General features: G+C 45.3%; 1 protein-coding gene across 1 annotated transcript; it reads right to left on the bottom strand.

Moving 5' to 3' along the window:
- Window positions 1-18: 18 nt before the first annotated feature.
- Window positions 19-11,005, bottom strand: LOC124467433. Its single transcript, XM_047019715.1, has 4 exons — window positions 10,277-11,005; window positions 6,127-6,235; window positions 1,905-2,756; window positions 19-78 (listed from the first exon to the last, which is right to left on the bottom strand). The coding sequence occupies exons 1-4, from the start codon at window positions 10,567-10,569 to the stop codon at window positions 19-21; spliced, it is 1,314 nt and encodes a 437-aa protein (XP_046875671.1). The 5' UTR covers window positions 10,570-11,005.
- Between the last annotated feature and the right edge of the window lie 1,043 nt (window positions 11,006-12,048).

Here is a 12,048-nt window from a genome sequence, read left to right as displayed (position 1 = left end):
GCCTTCTGTTCCGCCTCTTCAATTTGGGACCATTCTTCTGTCGTTCCTCTTTCCCTTGACCCCATCAGCCTCTCTGCATCACTGTCTGCCTGGCAGTACATCTGCCTGGCAGTACTCTCCTCCCCCGTCCTCCCCTCCTCTCTCTCCTCAGAGGTCTTGGACTCGGCCACTCCGAGTCCAGTTTCTGTTGTCACCACTGCCTCTTGTCTACAAGTGGGTGATGTCTCAACCACATCTTTGCCATTCTCGGTTGTCTTCATTTGAACTTCGTTTGGATCACTCCCAGCAACCACAATCTCAACCACAGCTTCACCACTCCCAGCAGCCATTATATCAACCACATCTTGAGCACTCCTAGAAACTGTCATCTCAACAACATCTTCACCACTCCTAACAGCCATAGTCTCAACTGTATACGGACCGCTGCTAGCAGCCATTGTTTCAGCCCCTGTGCAGGGAACGTCCAGATTCATGGAGGTTCCAGGACGGTCGTCCGTGTCGGAGACCGTGCAGCGTTCCTGGGGGGGACTACTGACCCCTTCCTCTGCCTTGGGAAAGGAAGAGTGGTCCGTCCTGACTGCACCTGGAGAAGAGAGGGGGAGAGCCTCTGGAAGAACCTGAGGAACAGCCAGCTCTGATGGAACACCAGACTCTGGGAGAACCTGAGGAACAGAGCCCATCGTGGAGGTCATGTCTGGCTGACGTCCAGCTGGGTTAATATTCTCATGAGGAACGTTCTCAGAGCAAACCGTGGTGGGGGAGAAGGTTAGAACATCTTCTCTGAGGACGGTTGGGGCCAGATTGCTCAGCTGGGCTGGTTGGTCGAGTCCAGAGTTAGCTGTATGGAGTCGTTCATCCAAGTCTGGGTTGGATGTGTTGGGATCAGGTCTTGAGACAGGGATCTCGCTGTTAGTATGAGGGGTGTCTGTGTCATAAACAGGAACACCTGTCTCTGTGTGAGATGCAGCCATCTTGGATGGTGAAGCGTTGGTAGAGAAGTTTGATGGGTCAAACGCCTGAGTAGAGTTGACAGAAGAGCCGTGGTCGGACGTGGAAGAGAAGCCATTAGGGAACAGTGAGACGTAGAGTGAACCATCGATGCTACAAGGGCCGCTATCTGAAACAGTGATCTCTGTATTAGTGCCGGTAGGTTTAGCAGGGAGCTCATTAACATTGAAGCTGCCTTCGATGTTTGCAGCAGCACAGTCAGGCACCTCTATGTTATAGACAGAGGATGTGATAACAGATGGAAGTATAGTAGAATGTGTTGTGTCACCAGGCTCGGGGTCAAAGTGTTGGCACATTGGGACAGTGTGAGACTCAGTTTCAGTTACAGCCGACTGGATTGGTTCACCTGCTTTGGTTGCAAAAGAGATGACTGGTTTGTCTGTTTCAGTTGTAAATAAGTTGATTGGTGTGTCTGTTTCGGTTATGATGGAGCTTCTTCGTCTGTCTGGTTCTGGTAAAACTGAGGCACTAGGTGGACTGGTGTTGAGGGCAGGGACACAGCTCGTTTCAGAGATGTCCTTGGCAGGATAGGGGTCTGAGACAGCAAGGGCAGAGCTTCCTGGAAACAGGGAGTCATACGGAGCTCCATATGCTGATGCTGAATAGGAAGTGGTATCTAAGACACAATCAGAAATGGTATTGGTGGGGTAAGCAGGAACGGAGTTGCAAAAAGAGCTGTCATTTGTGGATGTGGAGGTGAGAGTTTCAGGAACAGAGCTTTGATTGGTGGAGATGGAAGGGAGAGTTTCAGGAACAGAGCTTTGATTGGTGGAGATGGAAGGGAGAGTTTCAGGAACAGAGCTTTGATTTGTGGAGATGGAAGGGAAAGTTTCAGGAACAGAGATGTAATTGGTGGAGATGGGATGGAGAGTGTCAGGAACAGAGATGTAATTGGTGGAGATGGAAGGGAGAGTTTTAGGGACACAGACATCCATGGTGGAGATGGAAGGGAGAGTTTCAGGGACAGAGCTATAATTTGTGGATGTGGAGGTGAGAGTTTCAGGAACAGAGATGAAATTGGTGGAGATGGAAGGGGGAGTTTCAGGAACAGAGATAACTTTGGCAGACAGGGAGGTGACAGTATCAGGGACGGAGTGGTCATTGGTTGAGAATAAGGCGGCAGTCTCAGGTTGACCAATGGGGAAGGCAGCACTAGAGGCTTCAGTAACTAAGTGGACAGGTCCTGGCTGAGCATCTTTCAGCGGGATGTCACAAATCACAAGGGCTGGGCTGTTAAGAGGGGGGACTGAGAAAGCCACTCCTTTCTCTGTTGCACCAACTGCAGTTAGAGTCAGGCTGGGTGGGATGTTGGGAGGCGTTAAATAAAAAGGACCTTTGGCTTCCATATTGATACAGTCTGTGTCTGTGTCTGTGTCATCGTCAGAAACATCTCTCTGAACGTCAATAGGCTCCTCCCCGTCAAACTCAGGCATGGTGGCTATTGGTGCTTTTCGCATCATTTTGTCCACTGTGCGCATGTCTGGACTATCCCTCAGGAAGTCCATAGGCAGTGATTGGTTGTCAAGTGGTAACGGATTGACGGTACTGGAAAATGTGCGGGTGTCTACATCCAGAGGTTCCTCCTCCTCTTCGTCTTCTTCTTGACCTTTGACCTCTGGACCATGAAGCTCTGTGGTGCTTTGGGATAGTCCCCTTCTCTTCTTCTTCCTCTTCAACAGTCCAAAGGTGAAGGTGCCAAACTTTCTATGCTTATGGTGGTCCAGCTCGGAGACACTGAGGTCTTCAACCTGGTATGAAGGAGAGGAGAGAGAGAGAGAGAGAGAGAGAGAGAGAGAGAGAGAGAGAGAGAGAGAGAGAGAGAGAGAGAGAGAGAGAGAGAGAGAGAGAGAGAGAGAGAGAGAAAAACGTGGGAAGAGGACAAAGAGAATATAAAACGCATGACCCAGAAATCAACTCCATAAGTTCAACTTTTGTTGTAAAAATACACAGTGGAAACACACTGAACTTGTGCTCTGGCTCTCCCTGCCATGACCCTATCAACCCCTGTCATTTGAAATAGTCAACTTTAATACTCATGTTTGGCATTCCTAATTATTGGGACCCTGGTTTGTGGAACAGCGCTAAGGTTCAGTGCCAGTGAAAGATCGGCATGAGAGGCATGTACAGTGCAGGGCTGTACAGAGCTGTCAGTGCCTGCTCTAATGTACACATCTCCACGCATCATTGAGTCCTATCGAGGGAGCCACCCATCCTTCATTCCTAGGATCGCGTAACACTACACTCCACCCTTTAAGCTTGAGCAATGCCAATCCACATTCCTCCTTCACTTTCCCTCATCCCAAAGCACCCTGCAGTGGTTTCAAACCACATGAAGACAGGATAACGGTGGTGGATGGACATTAGCTTCACATATGTGCCAAACTCACATTTGGATTTATCTTCTTCCTTGTCACCTAACATCAGTTTGTGAAGTAAGCTGTGCAGTCTGGCCAACAACAGGCGACTCCGGCCATGTGTTAGAGAGGATCATTACGGTAGGATAGCTCTGTTATCTCCGACCAAAGAGGAGGAGAGGACAAAGGGAAGGAAAAGGAGCATCGTTAAGACATGCATCGTGATGATGACGGCCGAGGATGGGAGCGGAATCAATCTGGCCAGTGCAGATAGGAGGCTCCTCTTCATTGGTGCCGATCTGTTGTCTGATAAGACGTGTAAAGGACAGTCCGGATGGACGTACAGAATGGAACACCGAGCTGTCAGTCAAGGCCACCTGTCAGATGACAATCGGGGTGCAGCTTCGAGGGAAATTCCTCTCGCAGTGATGAGTGAAATGAGTGCCAGCGGTGAGCATGAAACATAGTGACGACAATAGGTCTGGATTCTAAGGCGGAGATGTTGACAAACGAAAGAATGCATTGTTGGGCCTTGCTGGCGGAAGTTTATCGCTGCCAGAGGCACACGCACGCAACTACAAATACACACATAAACACACCTCACGTGCACACACACACTGTGTACAGCCTCAAGTTCTATGTCCATCTTCCAGTTTGACTTTGTGTTGACGGAGCGGAGCTTTGCACACACCGTGACTTCCTGTTAATGTGAAAAGCAGACAGGTAGCACCAGAGCCACCAGCTGCCGTTTGACGCCACGGGATGAAAACAAGAGCTGTCATCCCCATCAAAACCCCTCAGAGGCAGCTGGGTGGACTCAGCCACCGCGAGCACAGAGATGTGAGACGTGGAGTTGGGCCAAGTCAACACCTATCAGCCCTGACCTTTGTCTATAGGGGTTTTCACATGCTCTTTAACACACAGGGTGACATTTGAAGTACTTACTAGCTCAAGCGTGCATGTCAACCACACTTTTATAGTCGCCTAAGGGTGCTGTACTGTACGTTCAGTGCAGGGGAGACAGGGTAGACATGTATGCACACACACACATGCACGCATGTACACAAGACAGTGTGCGTGATCATGCAGCAGCGCAATCAGACCGGTGTGATCATCATCAGGAAACAACCACTCTGAAACCTATCAAATATACATATGTTAATAAAAGTATGTAATAAAAATGATGATAGTTAGTCTTGACCAGGACAAGCTGTCCTGGGTTGTTGCTCCCTCTAGTGGCAATCTCGCTTTATGAAGCGTTAAGGAGTGACGTGTGTGTGTGTTCGTCTGTGTGAGAGTGTGTCAGGGTCTGTTTTGTGTGTTCTTGTGCTTGTGTGAGTTAATGCAGGGCTCTCAAGTTTTGAAGACAGGCAAGAGTGACATTCCCCCCGTCAGGGGGTCAAAATTAATTAATTAATTAATTAATTGCTTTTTACCTGACATCTTTGAAAGGCAGCAATGGTTAATGCATTCATGGCCAGGATATAATTATAAAATATGACATTTTTAAAGTGACCTATAACATCGACTATGCAAAACACTTAAATGTATTTAGTGCTATTAAAATTATAACACCTATTTGGAAAGAGATGTTTATAATGTGACAAGTTGTCAGTCATCGTGTGATAACAAAAATATGACTAGGCCTGTTATATACCTGAGGAGTGAGTTTCACCGATACACACCAGCAACATCTATGAACTACTTGTTCTGAGCAGGTGTTGTCAGTGAACAGGCTGTAAAACTGTTGGTTAAGTTACAGACACTCATGAAAAACTGATGCTAATTATATGGGAAACATTTTCTAACAGCAGTCAAGTTGTCATCGTTTGTGTCAAACAAGTTGTGAAGTTGTTGTAACATTAAAACAGGAGATCATGACTTAGCCTACTCTGTGCTTAAAGTGAATCTCGAGCTCCAGTGGTTTGCTCTGTAGTTGAACGAAACTTTCGGAAGACGTAGCAGAATCACGTGAAAAATGACAGGATATGCTTTATTTCTATTGGTTGTTGAATTATATCTTACCCAGATACAATGGTGCTATTTTCTGATTGGCTATTGTGTAGACCCTTCCTTTTTTTTGATTGGCTGATAAATGGCAGGCTTGACTAAGAACTCCAGGGGAGATGCTTGATTCCTGCCAGTTCCATAGTGAGAGTGGGGCGGCCAGAGGAATTTTGGTTGGGTGCTGCGGCATATTAAATATATTATATATTTTTTCTGCGAGAGAAATACAACGTGTGGCGGGAGGGCGTGACAAAAAACCCAAATGAGTGACTGTCACGCTCAATGCGTGACACATGAGAGCCCTGTTAATGTGTGTCTCCTTGTTGGTCTTGTGTGTATATGTGTGTGTCACGTAGAGCCAGTGCCAGAGGGACAGGAGGAGAACATGACATTACAGAGGACTGCAATTACTGCTAAACCGTTAGATGGGCACATACTCTCTGTGATATGAAAGTAAATGAGATTCGTGTCCCAGCAGGTCTGAGAGGCTGCAAGGGGCGTTCCCAGTTACTCTCCTCTATCATGTTAAACATACTTCCCGAACCCAACACCATTTAAATGCACACAGAATGTCATATGACAAGCAAAAACATGAACACGTTTTTGCTTCTCATGGTTTCTCATGGAGAGAAAACACGGCAGACATCGGCCACGAAGCAACACTTCCAAAAAATCTGTGGTGGAGGTTAGCACAGAAAAAAAAAGAAGAAAATGCACAGGGGTAAAGGACGTGTGTGAGCGCTGTGTTCTAACTTACCTTTGACCTGGGGGCGGTGGCGAAGTGGGAGGTCTTCTTGTCTTGCCTACTGACGCTGGGCGGTATGTCTTGGACCCTGGCCTCGCCCAGACTCTGAGCCTCAGCACCACTGGAGGGAACACATCACATCACAACACAACACAGGAACATGAAGTTAGTAGGACACCACCAGCTAACAGGATTTCATATCATATTTTTTTATCAGTCTACACACCAGTTTTATTGATGGGGGAACTTTTTATCCTTGAATAAAAGGATGTAAATGTATACAAAGTTATAAATTGACATCAACTAATAAAACACTTTAGCCCGTGCTGTAAAATCATTTCTTAAGCCATACAGGGAAGACAAGGTGCATCACATGCCACAGTGTCACTGAATCAATACTAAGACAAGGTAAACACACTCAGTTGACAAATGTTCAAGAGAACAGCTAGTGCCTAGCAGTATGTAATTAGTAATTAAACTGTCAGTTCTGATTAGTCTTTGAAGTCTTATTACTACTGCTCAAACTTTAATAATCTAACATCAGAAAATCTCATCATGTATTTATTTAGCAGGTGCTTTTAACCACAGAGACTGCGCAAGGGGGATTTGAACCTGCAACTTTTCTGGCTGTAGTCAAATGCTCTAACACATATATATATATATATATTACATGTTACATTTCCTCATGGGGCCCATTTCAAATGTTCAGATAATGTCGTTGGTGACACACTGTCATTGGCACTTGCTCGAGAAACTCCGAAAAGAATGACACTGCCAGTGTGTTGCTAAAACAGGCGAGTCTGCAAACATTGACTTCATCATGAAGAACAAGTCACCGTGGAGGAGCTTTCTGAGGGAGTGCCACAATAGCCTCTTTGTAGCCGCGTCTTTCCTCTCCTCAACAGACGAGATGAACCGCAGGTAGACGACAGCCTGCAAATGCATCTCTTTACTGCAATGGAGGGAAAAGTACATACTGGTCCAGCGAACAAGCTTGGATCTGTGTGGAGGGGCTTCAGGGAGGCAGGTGTAAGGCCTAGCCTGCTGAAGCTAGCAGGATGGGGGAGGAAGATCAGGCATTTTACCTCAGCGGGGTGTAGCGTGGAAAATTCCGATATAATTAAATAGCAGCAGATTACTGCACTTGGACAGAGGTGTGTGGGACTTGTTATCAAATCAGGCACATTCAGCAGTTTTCATAGACTCTCACACACACAAAATACCACAACCCTTTTATCGATAGGATTCAGAATTGCCTGTCAACCAGTCAGTCCATCTACCATCAGTTCGAAATCAAACCCAGTTTTACTGCCCTCAGAAGCACACTGTTTCTGACTCAGGCATGTGGAGAAGCTGCATCCCCTGCCTGGCAGTGTGTGTTTGTGTGTGTGCATGCGTCTGCACATGTGTGTGGGTGTACAGTGACAGAAGGACAATGCCTTTCCTGTGTGGGCTTATTAGCCTCACACAAACACCAGAGCCTGGATGCAGTTCAACATACCTGTTTTAGGAGCAGCTGCTCCTCCAGTTTTCACATTCAAATGATTCAATGAGACATTCTCTTCAAAGCTTATATATATTTCAGGATTGTTTTTTGTTTTTAAAAGTGAAGCATGGAGAATTGACAGTGTGGGTCGCGGACTAGGGGGGTTGGGGCGCACACAATATCTGCATGTGTGTGTGTGTGTGCATGTGTCTGTTTATGTTTGAGTGGCAGTAGTTTCACAGTGATGCTGTACAAAAGGCATGCAGAGATGTAGGTTCTTCTCTGAGCTACAGTACAAGAGCTTGTGGATGTCAGATGCTGAAACCCTCGCCCACATTCTCCTTGCGAGGATGGCCAAAGGAACTCAGATCCGATCCACTGGAAGAGGGAGGGAGGTGGGGAGAAGAGCGACTCTGTGACATGATCATGTTAGAGCAGGTTGTTCAGATTGTGATTGATTAATAGCCACTTTCATACATCTAAACCATTGATACAGACTGCTTGGTCTTCTCAACAAGTTGAATGGTGTACTACATTGGAAAGCAGAGGCTACATCAACTTCATGAATCCCATGTTCTTCTGTCAGGGTTTCTAATACAATGGCCAGGAGGACTTAGATATGATACACTGGAAAAGGGGGAGAGGGAGGGAGGAGAGAGTGTCTTGTGACATTGTCACGTTAAAGCCCTTTGTTGATGAGCGTGTCAAACTTTTGCTATCAGGTAATTGCCTATCCTTGGCGGACTACCAGATAATATGATGATGATTATATGGTATTTAACAAGCTACTCTATACACAGAAATGGTATCCTTACTGTACTGTTGGGCCTTCTCACAAGTTAAATGATGTACTTTGCACGTGTTGGAAGGCATATTAAGACTACAAAAAGTTCCTGATTCACATAAAGAACTAATAACATTGAAGTGGAGAGCATGGGAGCATCTACGCTCCCATGTCACCCCGCTCCTCATGTCCCTCCACTGGCTACCCATCACGGCCCGCATCAGATTCAAGAGCCTGGTACTGACCTTCCGAGCAGTGAACGGGGCTGTACCCGAATATATCAAGTCTCTCCTGCAGCCTTACAACCCCACCTGGCACCTACGGTCTTCTTCAGACAACTGCCTGGTGGTCCCACTGCTCAAGACCGCCCGGTCCCAACACAAGCTCTTCTCCTGTCTGGCCCCCCAGTGGTGGAATCAACTCCCCACTTCCATCAGAGACAGACTGTCTCCCAACCTTCAAGAAAAGGCTCAAGACGCACTGGGAGTACAACGGTACTTAGGAATGGTTTGTTGGTCCCAATGTTAGTTTCCTCAAGGATCACAATGACTCTTGCTCAGAGACTTGTTGCTCTTGTTGGTTAGTGATAACTGATTTAAATTGTAGTACTCGCTGTGAAATATTTTTTTACTGTTGCTTGCTTTTCTACAGGTACACTTGCACTTACAGCGATTCATGTTGTTTAATTGTAACTTGTTTAACTTTATGCTCTTATGGTTCTTCCCTTTGGCACTTATTTTGGTTGTTCACAATATGTGATTCATGTTTTGGCTACCCGCAATATTTTGGGGGCTATCTTGTCGTCATTATCAGTGACCTATGCACTTTGTAAAGCTCTCTCTTGGAAGTCGCTTTGGATAAAAGCGTCTGCTAAATGAATAAATGTAAATGTAAGTGAAATATCACAAGCAAAACAAAGCAATAATAGTAGCAGCAGTACGAACCAACTGTCTCAAAGTACACCAAACAGCCTACTATACATAATCTGTCATGGACCCACCCTCCAATGAACACACTCCCTGTGCCTCCACTCCAACAATCAACCAGTTACATAATGCTTGTATAACTAAGATGTTGACACTTGAAGTGATGTTTGTCCCGGATTTGAATGCTTGACCTGCAGTTGAGAGGACGATGCTGTGTAAACACAATGAGACGCCTCTGTGGTTTTGTGCCAACACCCACACAGATGTCGAACGTTACCCTGAGCCGTAAACCGCATGACTTGCCCTGGTCTGTGATTAACAGACCGGAGCAAGAGAGCTCACCTGACTGTGATCCAGGCATGGTAATGATGGTCAGAGTTCATGCCGTTTATTTGTACATTTCAAATGTCTGTCTTCAGCAAAACATTTTAAGTGTTGACAAACGCTTGTTACATTAAATTAGAGTTCTTACACATATTCAGCAAAGGCATTAGTGATGTGAAGGATAGAGCTCAGGGGACATCCCATAATATAGCCTCAGTAGTGATGCCAACACTAGAATCCCTTCTTGTTGGCCTAGTCCCATGGCTGCGCCATAGGTGTGATGGAGAATTAACTTTTGTCAATAAGAATCTTAAGGTCTATGATGGAGGTTTTCCAAATGAAATGGAAGCTAGCTCTTATGGCACAATCTGGGAGGTATTCGGGCCTTCAGCTACAGGTTTCGAGGCCGTATACGCTTTTAAGTAAAAGCATTGACAATAACCTGCCCTGCAGTAGTGTATCGCATTGTCAATTGCTTGTAAAACCACTGGCAGTTATTTAATGTGATGTGAACAAAACACGTGCCAAGTATCACACATGGAAAGGATGTCTCAGCTACTGTAAGTTAATAGTAACATGATACATATTACATAATACTATGCATACATGGACATGGAATATCAAAATGTGAAGTGAACATACCTGATATCGTTTTTATGTAGGCCTACTTTGACTGATTTGTCGTTCTTTGTCTTTTTCTTGAACTTGGAAGTTTTTCCTCCGCCGTATCGATCCTCAAACTCGGCAGATTCATTGAGCTTGGTATCACTTTTAGAAAAAAATGCTTTGAAATCCTTAATAGTAGACACAGTTTTCTTTTTCTCCACGTCAACAGTTTCTTCAAAAATACGCGTATCTGCAGACTCCAAGTTTGCATCGCTCTTAGAAAACATACTCTTGAGAGACTTTTTTGATAACAAACTCTTTTTTGCCATACTGTTAAGTCGCCTATTACGCTTGCTGGCTACGGTGCAAACAAACGGTCCATAATAATTTGTCTCCTCAAAAAAAGACTACCGGTCAACTTACAAGAGGGCAATGGCAAGGACGGTGAATGATAAACGCGCATCAAGACTTGATTACAGCGGTTGACAGCTGTGAGCTCACTTAAACTGCTGCTCCAGCTACACCGCAGGTGAGGCAACCGAACTGCTTTCACAGTCTGAAAATCCTGTTGAACTGTATCATCATGTAGGAATGTCACAACGGATTCCGAAGCTACAGCAATAAATTTGTTTCAACATATAGGTTGTGTTATTAAATTACTCGCAAAGTATACAGAATATTAAAAGTTGCACATTGTATTGTGTTGCCATTGGGACCACGCACACAATCACCACGAAATGATCAACAGTAACCGTGCGTGTCCACTACAGCGGATCGGAGCGGCGCGGCGCGGAGCGTCGGCTTCCAATTCATTTTCAATGAAACCGGGCGTTTACGCTCGTGTAGGGCATTTTGGGAGCGTAAGCGAGCGTCAACGCCCGGTTTCATTGAAAATGAATTGGAAGCCGACGCTCCGCGCCGCTCCGCTCCGCTGTAGTGGATACACACGGTAAGTTATCAGACACCTGGGCAGGCAGGCTACGTTTTACAATAATAGCGAATGGGGGACATCTAGTGGATGTGCAATGCAAGTGAACTTCATTTTTTTAATATTGGAAGACATTTTACAACAACAATACTAGTTATTAAGAGCAGAGCCTGAGGTAACAACAAACATTCAGCAGGTTTTCCGTTGGCGTAACTGGTAGTACAGCCTGAAGTCCGATGATGATCCCGGGTGGGGGCGAACGTAGGCAAAGTGTAAAGTTTTGCGCTTGGGGTGTTGTGTGTCAATGTCTGGGCACAAGAGGTTACATATTTTGAAAGCAGTCGTCAGAATATGTGACCTGCCTGTTTCATGGTTGAAAATGTCTGACACACCAACCAAACCATCTCAGGTGACTTATTTGTCCTTGCCATGTATAAAGACAATTCACCCATCTGGTTATAACAGCAGGACCTGCATGGGCACAGGAGGTCATATATTTTGATAGCGGTTGTTAGCAGAGATGGGAAGAGATACTTACTGGTATCAGTACTTTACCTCACAATACATTTTACTACTTTATACTTTGACTCCTTACAAACACTACTTTCTACATCTTACATCAAAGCAGGCTCTTTGCCAAATCTGTATTTGGTGGCATGATCGATATTGTTTATTGTTTGCGCCCCTTTTTTTTCAATTTCCTGGCTATCGCGCATAACAAACAAGCTAGTCTACGAATTTTTGTTTTTGTTTTCAACCTTTCAAAACTTTTTGATGATTCGAAGGGACATGTTCAACATTGTCAGTGTCAAAAAGTATTTGTGGCGAATTCTGCGCTACGTGTATATTCATAGTATTGTTATATTCATGTATAATATGA

The sequence above is a fragment of the Hypomesus transpacificus genome, chromosome 4 (genome assembly GCF_021917145.1).
Source record: "Hypomesus transpacificus isolate Combined female chromosome 4, fHypTra1, whole genome shotgun sequence".
Lineage (NCBI taxonomy): Eukaryota > Metazoa > Chordata > Actinopteri > Osmeriformes > Osmeridae > Hypomesus > Hypomesus transpacificus.
Note: the sequence above shows the minus strand (reverse complement) of the source record. Positions and strands in the feature narration are given on the sequence as shown.